A 16,651-nucleotide genomic window follows, 5' to 3' on the forward strand; every position below is an offset into this window, starting at 1 on the left:
CATTTTAAGTGGGAGAACTTGCACAATTGGTGGCTGAGTAAATACTGTAATTAGTTCAGAGTTTGTTTTGATATTCTAACCTGTGTGTCATGATCGCGTTTGGTGTGAGGGGACAAAATAAATGTATGCGCGCAGCCGGTTTGGGTTCCGTGTTAGGCACTGCATCGCAGTGCTAGCTGTGCCACCAGAGATCCTGGTTCGAGTCCAGGCTTTGTCGCAGCCAGCCGCGACCGGGAGACCCATGGGGCAGCGCACAATTGGCCCAGCATCATCCGGGTTAGAGGAGGGTTTGGCCGGCAGGGATGTTCTTGTTCCAAAGTGTACTAGCGACTCCTGTGGCGGGCCGGGTACAATGCACGCTGACACAATCGCCAGGTGTACGGCGTTTCCTCCGACACATTGCGGCGGGTTAAGCGAGCAGTGTGTCAAGAAGCAGTTCTGCTTGGCTGGGTTGTGTTTCGGAGGACGCACGGCTCTCGACCTTCGCTTCTCCTGAGTCTGTAAGGGAGTTGCAGCAATGTGACAATTGGATCTCACAAAATTGGGGAGAAAACGGGGTATGAAAAAATATTTAAAAAATACATTTAGAGAAAGTATTTAACATTCATTCAGAACTGAAAATTAACCCAATATCAACATACGTAAAATACGTATTTTCAACATTCGTAAAATACATTTTAAACTTCCTGAAAATACTTTTTTTTCACCTTTCATTCAGAACATAAAAGGACCCAAACTTTAACATTTGGAAAATCTGTGATTTGGCTATTTCAGCCACACCCATTGCTGACAGATGTATAACATCGAGCACACAGCCATGCAGTAGAATAGCCCGTACTGAGGAGCTCAGTGACTTTCAATGTGGCAACATCATAGGATGCCACCTTCCCAACAAGTCAGTTTGCAAAATGTATGCCCTGCTAGAGCTATCCCGGACAACTGTAATTGCTGTTATTGTGAAGTCGAAACGTCTAGGACCAACAATGCCTCAATCGTCAAATGGTAGGCCACACAAGCTGACAGAATGGGAACGCTGAGTGCTGAAGCGCAGAAAAATCGTCTGTCCTCGGTTGCAACACTCACTACCGAGTCACAAACTGCCTCTGGAAGCAACGTCCGGACAAGAACTGTTCGTCGCGTGCTTCATGAAATGGGTTTACATGGCCGAGCAGCTGCACACAAGCCTACAAATCACCATGCATAATGCCAAGTGTTGGCTGAAGTGGTGTAAAGCTCGCCGCCATTGGACTCTGGAACAGTGGAAACGCATTCTCTGGAGTGATGAATCACACTTCACCATCTGGCAGTCCAACAGAGACTAGCTACCTAGTCTCCTTTGCTTGTAGCTTGCTTCTCTTCTACCGGTGTTAGCTAGCTACAGCTGCTACTAGCTAGCTGCAGCTGTTGTGCAGCAACCAAGTTGTTGGACCCGGTTTTAGAACTGAGATTCGGCTGAAAATATGTTAGCATTGTCAGAAATGCTACAAAAAAGTAACACATTGTTGGTCTGAAATGTCCACGAGAGCGAAAAATTATAAATGTAATAAAAACTGTTGAACCGACAAACATATTCAGTCAAAATGGATCCAAGTCTAATTGTCACCTTATGGATGCTGTAGCCTGGTTTTAATCCCACTTTTAGAATTTGAGCTAGGTTTGGGCAAAACAATTGTCTGATGACCCTAATGCTATCGACCCTGTCAAAAATCTGGTATAGTGATTCTCAGTAATGGCAGGACGGATCATGACGAGAGGCAGAGAATCTTTTGTGTTCTTCCAATCAAGTCGATGTTTGAAATTTCCTCGACATTGGTGACATATTGGCTTAGATATGATGGTAGGGAGATTTGAATTTAACATTGAGCTGAACCGATGCATATACAATTGTTGGGGCGATAAGGTATCCCGCTTTACGTCGTGGCTAAGAACAGGTATAATCAAGCAATATGGCACGAAGGAGTGTGGTATATGGCCAATATACCATGGCTATGGGCTCTTCTTGCGCACAACGCATTGCAGAGTTCCTGGACACAGCCCTTAGCCATGGTATATCGGCCAAACCCTCGAGGTTCCTTATTGCTATTATAAACTACTTACCAAGGTAATTAGAGCAGTAAAAATACATGTTTTGTCATACCCGTGGTATATGGTCTGATATACCACAGCTGTCAGCCAATCAGCATTCAGGGCTCGAACCACCCAGTTTATAATTGCCAATATGCCACACCCACTCAGGCCTTATTGCTTAATTACATTATAGTAAAGTATAGCATAGCATAAAGGCAAGTGTCTCTCCTGCTGTAGGTACCTGACATGAAGGTAAAGCCGCTGGGCAGCTGCATGACCTGCCCTCCGGAGGCACCGGTGGTCTTGAGGACTGTGCCGTTGACGTTGCTGCTAGCGGAGATGGGAGCCAGGTAGTTGGTGATGGGGAAGGAGGGCCCGCTGCTAACCTGCATGGTGGTGGATGTGGTGGGTGCCGTAGGTGCGTGGGTACTGGTGGTGCCCGGGAGGCTGGCCACTGTAAACGCAGGCTTTAGCTGGTCCTGGGGAAGGACAAACAATATGCATTATGAGTGTGGCTGTCAAAATAGCAAGATTCATGCATTCTACAGATTTTATTATTTTGGGGGATTTTGGGCTCTTATACGCTGGACTAAAAACAACTTACTAACAAATCATATCATGTTGAGTGAGTCACATAAATATTTTATTCCACAAACCTTACTACTCCAAGGCAGCACCATTCACTAGAGCCAGTGGGGTAGAGAGGACGTTCATAACCAAGCAATTACCATTGCTTTACTCTCAGCAGGTAGCTAGTTTCCTCCATATACATATAGAGTGCATTCAGAAGGTATTTCAGACCCCTCCCATTTTTTCACATTTTGTTACGTTACAGCCTTATTCTAAAATGGATTAAATCATTTCCCCCCCTCAATCTATACACAATACCCCATTATGACAAAGCGAAAACAGGTTTTCTGAAATGTATAAAAAATTCTATACAGAAATACCTTTTTACATAAGTATTCAAACTCTTTCCTATAAGACTAGAAATTGAGATCAGGTGCATCCTGTTTCCATTGATCATCCTTGATATTTCTTCAACTTGATTGGATTCAACCTGTGGTAAAATCAATTGTTTGGGATATGATTTGGAAAGGCACACATCTGTCAATATAAGGAACCACAGTTGACAGTAGATGTCAGAGAAAAAAAACAAGCCATGAGGTCGAAGGAATTGTCCGTGGAGCTCCCAGACAGGATTATGTCGAGGCACAGATCTGGGGAAGGTCCCCAAGAACACAGTGGCCTCCATCATTCTTAAATGGAAAAAATTTGGAAACACCAAGACACTTCCTAGAGCTGGCCTTCCATCCAAATTGATCAATCGGGTGAGAAGGTCCTTGGTCAAGGAGGTGACCAACCCAATGGTCACTCAGACAGAGCTCCAGGGTTCCTCTGTGGAGATGGGAGCACCTTCCAGAAGGACAACCATCTCTGCAGCACGCCACCAAATCAGACCTTTATGGTAGAGTGGCCAGATGGAAGCCACTTCTCAGTAAAAGGCACGACAGCCCGCGTGGAGTTTGCCAAAAGGCACCTAAAGGACTCAGACCATGAGAAACAAGATTCTCTGGTCTGACAAAACCAAGATTGAACCTTTTGGCCTGAATGCCAAGCGTCACTTCTGGAGGAAGCTTGGCACCATCCCTACGGTGAAGCATGGTGGTGGCAGCATCATGCTGTGGGGATGTTTCAGCTTCAGGGACTGGGAGACTAGTTAGGATCGAGGGAAAGATGAACGGAGCAAAGTACAGAGAGATCCTTGATGAAAACTTGCTCCAAAGTGCTCAGGACCTCAGACTGGGGCGAAGGTTCACCTTCCAACAGGACAACAACCTTAAGGACACAGCAAAGATGACTCAGGATTGGCTTCGGGACAAGTCTCTGAATGTCCTTGAGTGGCCCAGCCAGAGCCCGGACTTCAACCCAATAGAACATCTCTGGAGTGACCTGAAAAAAGCTGTGCAGCAACGCTCCTCATCCAACCTGACAGAGCTCAAGAGGATCTGCAGAGAGGGGAACTCCCAAACTACAGGTGTGCCAAGGTTGTAGCCATACCCAAGAAGACTCGAGGCTGTAATCGCTGCCAAAGGTGCGTCAACAAAGTATTGAGTAAAGGGTCTCAATACTTAAGTAAATGTGATATCAGTTTTTATTTGTAATACATTTGCAAAATAAAATAAAACACTTTTTGCTTTGTCATTATGGGGTATTGTGTCTATTGATAAGAGAAGAAAAACTATTTAGACATTTTAGAAAATGGCTGTAACGTACCAATGTGGAAAAGGGGGTCTGAATACTTCCCGAATGGACTGTACACACACACACACACACACACACACACACACACAGTCCATAGTTTGGACACACCTACTCATTCAAGAGTTTCTTTATTTTTACTATTTTGTACATTGTATAATAATAGTGAATACATACAAATGATCAAATAACACACATGGACTCATGAAGTAAACCCCCAAAAAGTTTTAAACAACTCAAAATATATTTCATATGTGATTCTTCAAAGTAGCCACCCTTTCACTTGATGACAGCTTTTCTCTCAACCAGCTTCATGAGATTGAAATGCATTCCAGGTCAAGGAGGTCAATTAACAGGTGTGTCTTGTTAAAAGTTAATTTGTGGAAATTCTTTCCTTCTTAGTGCGTTTGAGCCAATCAGTTGTGTTGTGACAAGGTAGGGGTGGTATACAGAAGATGGCTTTTTACCAAGTCCATATTATGGCAAGAACATCTCAAATAAGCAAAGAGAAATGACAGTCCATCATTACTTTAAGACATGAAGGTCAGTCAATTTGGAACATTTCAATTACTTTGAAAGTTTCTTAAAGTGCAGTCGCAAAAACCATCAAGCACTATGATGAAACTGGCTCTCAAGGGGACCGACACAGGAAAGGAAAACCCAGAGTTACCTCTGCTGCAGAGGATAAGTTAGAGTTACCAACCTCAGAAATTGCAGCCCAAATAAATGCTCCAGAGTTCAAGTAAGACACATCTCAACATCAACTGTTCAGAGGAGACTGTGTGCATCAGGCCTATTAAAAGGTCACCAATAAGAAGAAGAGACTTGCTTGGGCCAAGAAACACGAGCAATGGACATTAGACCAGTGGAAATCTATCCTTTGGTCTGATGAGTCCAAATGTGAGATTTTTGATTCTAACCGCCATGTGTTTGTGAGACGCAGAATAACTGAACGGATGATCTCATGTGTGGTTCCCACTGTGAAGCATTGAGGAGTATGTGTGATAGTGTAGGGGTGCTTTGCTGGTGACACAGTCAGTGATTTATTTAGAATTCAAGGCACACGGAAGCAGCATGGCTACCACAGCATTCTGCAGTGATACGCCATCCCATATGGTTCGCGCTTAGTGCGACTATCATTTGTTTTCAACAAAAAAATGACCCATCACACCTCCAGGATGTGGAAGGGCTATTTGACCAAGAAGGAGAGTGATGGAGTATATAAACATCCCCACAGCATGTCCGGTTTGTAGACACAATACATAAGTATTCAGACCTTTTATTCAGTATGTGGTTTAGCAGTTCTACCCTCCGGCCTGGAGAAGCAATGTTGTGCATGATAGTCCACCTCAGCAGCTAACAACAACAGAGAGAAGTAGCCAGAACAGTCCATGGGGCAGAGCCCATCTTCTGTTTCTGTAGCTTGAGGCAGCTAAATGTACAAGTACACCCTCTCCACGCTAGTATATTACAGGGCAGAGAGAGAGAGAGACATAGCTCGGGTTGCAAAGGATCGGAAACTCTCTGGGAATTTTCCATGGGAAGTTAGGCCCACGACTTTTGGCAATTTTGCTTAAAATCATTAAAAAAGTTAGCTTATAACAATGAACCTTTTTTGTGGGATACACATAACATGCTGACCAGACCGGACAAGTCGTGTGCAGGAGTGTCGCAAAATAAATGAAGAAATCTATGTTATTCAATTATTGGCTCAAAGAGCGTCTGCGATGCCAAGGGCTAAAATAGAAGTCCTTTCTATTTCTGACGCAGATCGCGCTGCAAGTCCTGCCTCTCCCATGTCCTCATTGGTTTATAGAAGCAGGAACCCACGTGCCATCTCCTCATTGGTTATACCCACGTGGGTGATTGAAAGACAAACTGTTTTGCCGGTTGTCGTGGTAATACTATGAAAGTGATCACCATATAAGTTCAAAGATGAAAAAGCCTGGAAAGAGGAGAGATTACTAGAAAAGATTCGGTTGGCCGTTTTGTGTGTGGATTAAATGGAGTAGAGGACCTTGTGCATTTCAGGTAAAATAACTCAATGTTTATATCCCAGGACAAATTAGCTAGCAACAGCAAGCTAGCTAAATAGGACAAATTAGCTAGCAAGTGCAAGCTAACTAGCTAAATTGCCATACATGTTTAATGCTTTTCGACCTGTCCCCAAATGAATGTCTTTGGTTCAGAGTTTGTTTTGATATTCTAACCTGCAGGTCGTGATCGCGTTTGGTGTAGGGGGACAAAATACATTTATGCACGATAGCGCACGCGCGCAGCCGGTTTGGTTTCCGTGTAAGGCAATTCTAGGTCTTGTGGCATATTTTGGTTAAACTATCCCCTATTCAATGGAATTGCAACTGTCTGCATTCACAGTGCATTCTTCCATCACATGTGCAGCTGATTCTCAAGATCTTCCACACTAATGAGATGCCTTTGAGCCCACACTACTACACTATCTGAGCCAAGGACTACATGCTTTCTTGTAAGTTATGATTACAATACTGGGTGGGGTGAATATATTAGATACGACATACATAATTTTTTGTTAACAAGTAAATAGTAGCCTACAGCAAAGTGTGTTTAAATCATTTCTAACATGTTAACAATTTATGTTAGTTTTTGCTACCATGTGAGTTTTAGCTTGCTTGAGCCTCCTAACTGAGTGTTAATTCACCTGTTTCCATACATGTTTCATTTTAAAACATTTATCTACAAAGGAGTTGTTTAATCTAACTGCTTAACTATTTATCTGTACATGGAATTGTATGTGTTTTTTCTTCTAATCTTTATAGGAAAATGCCACGGGCACTATCTGATGTGTGGAGACATTTCACTGCAGCTAATGTAAAAGCTGTGCACATTTGCAAATACTGTGCCAAATCATATGAAGAATGCAACAAAGATGCAGAATCATCTGGCCAAGTGCATAAAGTTCCCTCAGCGCTTACAACAAGCAACCTCTGACAAAAGTCCCTCTACTTCTATTCAAGGTGAAAATTATGAATCAGACACCTTATCGATAGCAACAGTTCATGGTCCTCCTGGAATCAGATGTTTTTTTGACTCAATGGAGGAACGCAGCCAGAGAATTGCTGATGAATGTCTTGCACAAGCTGTGTATGCAACTGGTTCACCTCTGATGCTCACAGGCAATGTTTATTGGAAGAGATTTCAGAATGTTCTTTGCCCAGCATTCACCCTTCCAACCAGACATGCTTTATTTACTAATTTGCTGGATGCAGAGTTCAACAGAGTTCAAGTGAAGGTCAAGCAAATCATAGAGAAAGCAGACTGTATTGCAATCATCTCTGATGCGTGGTCGAATGTTCGTGGACAAAGAATAATTAAACTACATATCCACCCCTCAACCAGTATTCTACAGGAGCACAGACACAAGGGATAGCAGACACACCGGTCTCTACATTGCAGATGAGTTAAAGGCAGTCATCAATGACCTTGGGCCACAGAAGTTATTTGCACTGGTGACAGACAATGCTGCGAACATGAAGGCTGCTTGGTCTAAAGTGGAGGAGTCCTACCATCACATCACACCCATTGGTTGTGCTGCTCATGCATTGAATTTGCTCCTCAAGGACATCATGGACTGAAAACAATGAATACACTCTACAAGAGAGCCAAGGAAGTGGTTTGGTATGTGAAGGGTCATGAAGTTATAGCAGCAATCTACCTCAACAAGCAAAGTGAGAAGAATAAGAGCACCACATTGAAGCTGCCCAGCAACACCCATTGGGGTGGTGTTGTCATCATGTTTGACAGTCTCCTGGAGGGGAAGGAGTCTCTCCAAGATATGGTCATATCACAGTCTGCCGATATGGACAGCCCCACCAAGAGGATCCTCCTGGATTATGTATTTTGGGAGAGAGTGGTAAGCAGCCTGAAACCTATAGCGGTAGCCATTGCACAGATTGAGGGAGACAATGCCATTACATTACATTGCAGATGTAAGGGAATAAATCCGTACTGCGCTGCCCACTTCACTGTTGCTCCAAGCAGAGGAAACTGCAGTTCTGAAATACATCAAAAAGCGTGAAGACGTCTGCCTGAAACCCATACACGCCGCAGCGTACATGTTGGACCCCAAGTATGCTGGCAAGAGCATCCTGTCTGATGCAGAGATCAACAAGGCCTATAGTGTCATCACTACTGTGTCTCGCCACCTTGGCCTGAATGAGGGCAAGGTTCATGGCAGTCTGGCGAAGTACACTTCCAAGCAAGGGTTTTGGGATGGAGATGCAATATGGCAGTCGTGCCAACATATCTCATCAGCCACCTGGTGGAAGGGACTTTGTGGACCTGAGGCTCTTTCCCCTGTTGCCTCCATCTTCCTCCAAATCCCACCAACATCAGCCGCTTCAGAGCACAACTGGTCCTTGTTTGGGAACACACACACCAAAGCACACAACAGGCTGACCAATACAAGGGTTGAAAAATTGGTGGCCATCCGGGCAAATTTGAGGCGAGCCATCATTAACAAGGTTGGAAAGTGACAGTGAAGATGAGGCCTCAGAGTCTGATGTTCTGAAGGTGGACATTGAGGAGGTCCAGGGAGAAGCCTGAGAGGAAGACAACCAAAGCTTAAGTTTCTAGACTATCATTTTACAGATGTATGTTGAAAACGTTTTTGGGAGATGTGATGGATCATTGGGGATCATTCAATATTCCCTTTCTTTTGTTGAATTTAATTCATGTTCAATTCATAACGAATTTTTTTATTTTTATTTATTTTTTTAACTTCTATTGGAAGGATTAAATCATTTGCAATTATGTCCACTTATGATAAGGTAAAATGTCTCCATATGATATGGTAAATATATCCAATGCAAAAACCTACATTTAAATGGCATTAATATTAATTGGCATATATTTCCATTAATTCCCATATATTCCTGTTAATTCCTATGGAAAAAGTTTCAACCTCTGAATATTCCCCAAAATGTGTAACCCTAGAAATAGCATATTTCAAGCCAGGTTTGCTCCTACGGTGCCTTCAGATAGTAGGCACCGTAGGAGTGCACTGGAGTAGGTTTTCATCAAGAATCTCTGTACTTTTCTCCGTTCATCTTGCCCTCGGATCCTGACTCATCTCCCAGTCCCTGCTTCCGAAAAATATCCCCACAGCATAATGCTGCCACCACCATGCTTCACCATAGAGATGGTGCCACATTTCCTCCAGACGTGACGCTTTGCATTCAGGCCTAAGAGTTCAAGCTTTGTTTCAGTCCTTTAGGTGCCTTTTGGAAAACTCCAAGCTGTCATGTTCCTTTCTACTGAGGAGGGGCTACTGTCTGACCACTCTACCATAAAAGGCATGACTGGTAGAGTGCTGCACATGTCCTACTGGAAGGTTCTCCCATCTCCACAGAGGAACTCTGGAGCTCTGTCTGAGTGACCATCGGGTTCTTGGTCACCTCCCTGACCCAGGCCCTTCTCACCCGATTGATCAGTTTGGACGGGCAGCCAGCTCTAGGAAGAGTCTAAGAATTCGAATTTCTTAGAATTTCTAAGAAAACAGCTGGAGGCAGGGCTTTCTCCTATAGAGCTCCATTTTTATGGAACGGTCTGCCTACCCATGTCAGAGACGCAAACTCGGTCTCAACCTTTAAGTCTTTACTGAAGACTCATCTCTTCAGTGGGTCATATGATTGAGTGTAGTCTGGCCCAGGAGTGGGAAGGTGAACGGAAAGGCTCTGGAGCAACGAACAGCCCTTGCTGTCTCTGCCTGGCCTGTTCCCCTCTTTCCACCGGGATTCTCTGCCTCTAACCCTATTACAGGGGCTGAGTCACTGGCTTGCTGGGGCTCTCTCATGCCATCCCTGGAGGGGGTGCGTCACCTGAGTGGGTTGATTCACTGTTGTGGTCATCCTGTCTGGGTTGGCGCCCCCCCTTTGGGTTGTGCCGTGGCGGAGATCTTTGTGGGCTATACTCAGCCTTGTCTCAGGATGGTAAGTTGGTGGTTGAAGATATCCCTCTAGTGGTGTGGGGGCTATGCTTTGGCAAAGTGGGTGGGGTTATATCCTTCCTGTTTGGCCCTGTCCGGGGGTGTCCTCGGATGGGGCCACAGTGTCTCCTGACCCCTCCTGTCTCAGCCTCCAGTATTTATGCTGCAGTAGTTTATGTGTCGGGGGGCTGGGGTCAGTTTGTTATATCTGGAGTACTTCTCCTGTCCTATTCGGTGTCCTGTGTGAATCTAAGTGTGCGTTCTCTAATTCTCTCCTTCTCTCTTTCTTTCTCTCTCTCGGAGGACCTGAGCCCTAGGACCATGCCCCAGGACTACCTGACATGATGACTCCTTGCTGTCCCCAGTCCACCTGGCCATGCTGCTGTTCCAGTTTCAACTGACCTGAGCCCTAGGACCATGCCCCAGGACTACCTGACATGATGACTCCTTGCTGTCCCCAGTCCACCTGGCCATGCTGCTGCTCCAGTTTCAACTTCCACCTGACTGTGCTGCTGCTCCAGTTTCAACTGTTCTGCCTTATTATTATTCGACCATGCTGGTCATTTATGAACATTTGAACATCTTGGCCATGTTCTGTTATAATCTCCACCCGGCACAGCCAGAAGAGGACTGGCCACCCCACATAGCCTGGTTCCTCTCTAGGTTTCTTCCTAGGTATTGGCCTTTCTAGGGAGTTTTTCCTAGCCACCGTGCTTCTACACCTGCATTGCTTGCTGTTTGGGGTTTTAGGCTGGGTTTCTGTACAGCACTTTGAGATATCAGCTGATGTACGAAGGGCTATATAAATACATTTGATTTGATTTGGTTCCAAACTTCTTCCATTTAAGAATGATAAAGGCCACTGTGTTCTTGGGACCTTAAATGCTGCATTAATGTTTTGGTACCCTTCCCCAGATCTGTGCCTCGACACAATCCTGTCGTCTCGGAGCTCTACGGACAATTCCTTCAACCTCATGACTTGGTTTTTGCTCTAACATGCACTGTCAACTGTGGAACCCTATTGACAGGTGTGTGCGCCTTTCCAAATCGTGTCCAATCAAGTGAATTTATCACAGGTGGACTCCAAGTTGTAGAACCGTCTCAGGGATGATCAATGGAAACAGTATGCATCTGAGCTCAATTTCGAGTCTCCTAGCAAAGGTTCTGAATACTTATGTAAATGAGGTATTTCTGTGTTTTTGATTTCAGACATTTTCTAAAAATCTGTTTTCATTATGGGATATTGTATGTAGATTGATGAGAAAAAGGCTGTAAAGTAACAAAATGTTGAAAGTCAAATGGTCTGAACACTTTCTGAATGCACTGTACGCTTGAAAATATGTAGAGTAGTACTCAGTAATGCGTTGCATTTGCCCCAAACATAGCACTTTGTATTCAGGACAAAAAAAAGTGAATTGCTTTGCCACATTTCTTGTAATATTACTTTAGTGCCTTGTAGCAAACAGGATTGTTTTGGAATATTTGTATCCTGTACAGGCTTCCTTCAATTAGGTTAGTATTGTGGAGTAACTACAATGTTGTTGATCCATTCTCAGTTTTCTCCTTATCTCAGCCATTAAACTCTAACTGTTTTAAAGTTGGCCTCATGGTGAAATCCCAAAGTGGTTGCCTTCCTCTCCGGCAACTGAGTTAGGAAGGACGCCTGTAGTGATTGGGTGTATTGATACACCATCCAAAGTGTAATTAATAACTTCACCATGCTCAAAGAGTTATTCAATGTATTCTTTCTTTGTTTTTACCCATCTACAAATAGATGCCCTTCTTTGTGAGGCATTGGAAAACCTCCCAGGTCTTTGTGGTTAAATCTGTGTTTGAAATTCACTCGACTGAGGGACCTTACAGATCATGTGTGTGGTACGGATATGAGGTAGTCATTCAAAAATCATGTTAAACACTATTTCATTAAACACTAATTATGTGACTTGTTACGCAAATCTTGTTACGCAAATCTTGTTACGCAAAGACTCAAGACATTTCAGATGTTCATTTTTTTTTTTATCCACTTTGACATTATAAGGTGGTGTATTCAGGGTTGGGTAAGTTACTTTCTAAATGTAATCCGTTATAGTTACCTGTCCAAAATTGTAAATCAGTAACGTAACATTTGGATTCCCCAAACTCAGTAACGTAATCTTGATAACATTGTTACATTTAGATTACTTTCCCCTTAAGTGGCATTAGAAGAAGACAAAAATGTATGTTACCAATTGAACAACATCTATTGCAGGATAAATCAATGTTAAAGTTTACATAGCTGGCCATATTTGGATGTTACATTTTACTTTATGGGTTGGTTATGTAGGCTTCTTCTAACCCATCACTCTACTGCATATAATAATACAATTAAATTATATCTTTACATTAAAAACCAAAGTCTATCAGAATTTCAATCACGCCAATAAATGTTATACCCCTTGATCTTCAAGAATAGGACTTGGAAATATGGAAGTATAGATTAGCCAAATGGTTTTACCTGAGCATAACCCCAAAACTAATTATTAGCCAGCCCTATTCTGTTGTTTATGATTTAGTTGTCATGGAGGACTGATCTGGCTCATTGATTCGAGTTGAAAAATAAATGCTGCGCTCATGGAATGGCATGCTTTGAGCACTACTGAAAAGTGCTATTTACATGTGAAAAATGTATGCCAAATTCTGCATTTGCTATAGGCCTATTGTTAACCTTTTTGTTGGTGACACTTTAATATCTTGATAATATGCAGCTGTTTAAAGGGCCAATCCACAGACGAAACAATAACGAAATGGTCAACCCGCCTCTGTTTTGGTAAAAAGCTGAGGGATGGGCCTGGAGAAAACGTTACCACTAAGATTAATAGACAGAGCTATGGATGCAAGGACTGACCATTCATGATAACAAAATTATTGTTTTAACCATGTTATGAGGCTATAGGGTGTTTGTTTACATTTACAATGTTTACAAACATTGGAGTAAAACAAGTTTATATGTTGGGTTCTCATGGAGTGTGATCTTCGAACTAAACTCATGAGGCATTTTGGTAAAAACTCAACTCGTCGTGTTTGGAGGACAAAGAATGCTGAGTTGCATCCAAAGAACACCATACCTACTGTGAAGCATGGGGGTGGAAACATCATGCTTTGGGGCTCTTTTTCTGCAAAGGGACCAGGACGACTGATCCGTGTAAAGGAAAGAATGAATGTGGCCATTTATCGTGAGATTTTGAGTGAAAACCTCCTTCCATCAGCAAGGGCATTGAAGATGAAACGTGGCTGGGTCTTTCAGCATGACAATGATCACAAACACACTGCCCGGGCAATGAAGGAGTAGTTTCGTAAGAAGCATTTCAAGGTCTTGGAGTGGCCTAGCCAGTCTCCAGATCTCAATCCCATAGAAAATCTTTGGAGGGAGTTGAAAGTCCGTGTTGCCCAGCAACAGCCCCAAAACATCACTGCTCTAGAGGAGATCTGCATGGAGGAATGGGCCAAAATACCAGCAACAGTGTGTGAAAACCTTGTGAAGACTTACAGAAAACGTTTGACCTCTGTCATTGCCAACAAAGGGTATATAACAAAGTATTGAGAAACGTTTGTTATTGACCAAATACTTATTTTTCCCTATAAATTTGCAAATAAATGCATTAAAAATCCTACAATGTGATTTTCTGGATTTTTTTTCTCATTTAGTTTGTCATAGTTGAAGTGTACCTATGATGAAAATAGGCCTCTCTCATCTTTTTAAGTGGGAGAACTTGCACAATTGATGGCTGACTAAATACTTTTTTGCCCCACTGTATATGCAACAGTTTGGACCGCTTAATTTACCTGAATTTTACTTAATTATGACATAACATTGAAGGTTGTGCAGTGGAACAGGAATAATTAAACTAACGGATGCCACCCCTTAGATAAAATACGGAACGGTTCCGTATTTCACTGAAAGAAAAAAAATGTATTGTTTTCCAGATGATAGTTTCCGGATTCGACCATATTAATGACCTAATGCTAGTATTTCTGTGTTATTATGTTATAACTAAGTCTATGATTCGATAGAGCAGTCTGACTGAGCAGTGGTAGGCAGCAGCAGGCTTGTAAACATTTATTCAAACAGCACTTTCGTGCGTTTTGCCAGCAGCTCTTCGTTGTGCGTCAAGCATTGCGCTGTTTATGGCTTCAAGCCTATCAACTCCCGAGATCAGGCTCGTGTAACCGATGTGAAATGGCTAGCTAGTTAGCGGGGTGCGCGCTAATAGAGTTTCAAACATCACTCACTCTGAGACTTGGAGTAGTTGTTCCCCTTGCTCTGCATGGGTAACGCTGCTTCGAGGGTGGCTGTTGTCGTTGTGTTTCCGGGTTCAAGCCCAGGGAGGAGCGAGGAGAGGGACGGAAGCTATACTGTTACACTGGCAATACTAAAGTGCCTATAAGAACATCCAATAGTCAAAGGTTAATGAAATACAAATGGTATAAAGAGAAATAGTCCTATAATTCCTATAATAACTACAACCTAAAACGTCTTACCTGGGAATATTGAAGACTCATGTTAAAAGGAACCACCAGCTTTCACATGTTCTCATGTTCTGAGCAAGGAACTTAAACGTTAGCTTTCTTACATGGCACATATTGCACTTTTACTTTCTCTCCAACACTTTGTTTTTGCATTATTTAAACCAAATTGAACATGTTTCATTATTTATTTGAGGCTAAATTCATTTTATTGATGTATTATATTAAGTTAAAATAAGTGTTCATTCAGTATTGTTGTAATTGTCATTATTACAAATGAATAAATAAAAACCGGCCGATTAAACGGTATCGGATTTTTTTGGTCCTCCAATAAATTGGTATCGTTATCGGCATTGAAAAATCATAATCGGTTGACCTCTAATCTGTATTGCCGTAAACTACACAAGTGGACTGTTAGCTAAAGAGACTGGTACTCAGACTACCAAAACACAGGGAAGACAGAGCAAACTGCATGCTGAATGCAGAAGAAATATGAGTCCCAACTCAATCTATTAATTACAGAGTAGGCCTAATAGTGAGTGACTAGTGAACAGTGCAGACCAGTGCTGAAGCAGCCAAAGGCAAACCTGAGTAAGACCCCTGTTGGGTTTTATATGTGACTGATTGAGTGGATTAGAGGTACTAGATGCCCCCTGGACAACAGCCCCATGCTAAGGCCCTTCACTCTCACACACATCTGCATGTGGGCGAGGCACACGTGGACACGCAAGCATACACACACATAAATAAATATACACACACTCAAAACATAAAAACACACAGTACCAAGTTGCAGACAGGAAAATAAAGGGGGTTATTTTGGGGCTAACCCCAACACCAATTGCAGAGGTTCAATAAATGACATACAGTGCATTCGTAAAGTATTCAGACCCCTTCCCTTTTCCCACATTTTGTTACGTTACAGCCTTATCCTCAAATTGATCACATGTCCCCCCCCCCCTCAATCTACACACAATACCCCACAATGACAAAGCAAAAACATATATATTTTTTAATCTTTGCAAATGTATATAAAATAAAAAAATAGTACAGAAATACCATATTTACATAAATATTCAGAACACAGTGGCCTCCATCATTTTTAAATGGAATCAGTTTGGAACCACCAAGACTCTTCCTAGAGCTGGCCTGGCCAAACTAAGCAACCAGGGTTGAACTTGCGTCACGTCTAAAGGAAACCTGGCACCATCCCTATGGTAAAGCATGGTGGTGAGCGCTCAGAGCGCTCAGGACCTGAGACTGGGGCGAAGATTCACCTTCCAAAAGGACAATGACCCTAAGCACACAGCCAAGACAACGCAGGAGTGGCTTCGGGACAAGTCTCTGAATGTCCTTGAGTGGCCCAGCTAGAGCCCGGACTTAAACCTGATCGAACATCTCTGGAGAAACCTGAAAATAGCTGTGCAGCAACGCTCCCCATCCAACCTGACAGAGCTTGAGAGGATCTGCAGAGAAGAATGGGAGAAATTAAATAAATATTTATTTTACTAGGCAAGTCAGTTAAGAACAAATTCTTATTTTCAATGACGGCCTAGGAACAGTGGGTTAACTGCCTTGTTCAGGGGCAGAACGACAGATGTTTACCTTGTCAGGTCAGGGATTCGGTCTTGCAACCTTTTGGTTACTAGTCCAACGCTCTAACCACTAGGCTACCTGTTGCCCCAGGAGGGCGGGAGGTGTGCGAAGCTTGTAGCGTCATACCCAAGAAGGCTCGAGGCTGTAAACGCTAGCAAAGATGCTTCAACTGAGTAAAAGGTACGGAGTAAAGGGTCTGAATATTTATGTAAATGTGATATATCCGTTGTTTTTTTTATACATTTGGAAAATGTCTAAACC

The 16,651-nt window shown here is 42.9% G+C and overlaps 1 protein-coding gene across 4 annotated transcripts in view; it reads right to left on the reverse strand.

The window, feature by feature from the left end:
• The window catches only part of LOC109889714 (serum response factor), a 68,503-nt gene that overhangs the window by 16,340 nt on the left and 35,512 nt on the right, over nt 1-16,651 (reverse strand). For all 4 annotated transcript variants that reach the window (XM_020481355.2, XM_020481353.2, XM_020481356.2 and 1 more), the window contains exon 3: nt 2,309-2,546. In XM_020481355.2, the coding sequence (XP_020336944.1) occupies nt 2,309-2,546 (238 nt within the window). The remainder of the gene's footprint in view (nt 1-2,308; nt 2,547-16,651) is intronic.

Source organism: Oncorhynchus kisutch, linkage group LG4 (genome assembly GCF_002021735.2).
Source record: "Oncorhynchus kisutch isolate 150728-3 linkage group LG4, Okis_V2, whole genome shotgun sequence".
NCBI lineage: Eukaryota > Metazoa > Chordata > Actinopteri > Salmoniformes > Salmonidae > Oncorhynchus > Oncorhynchus kisutch.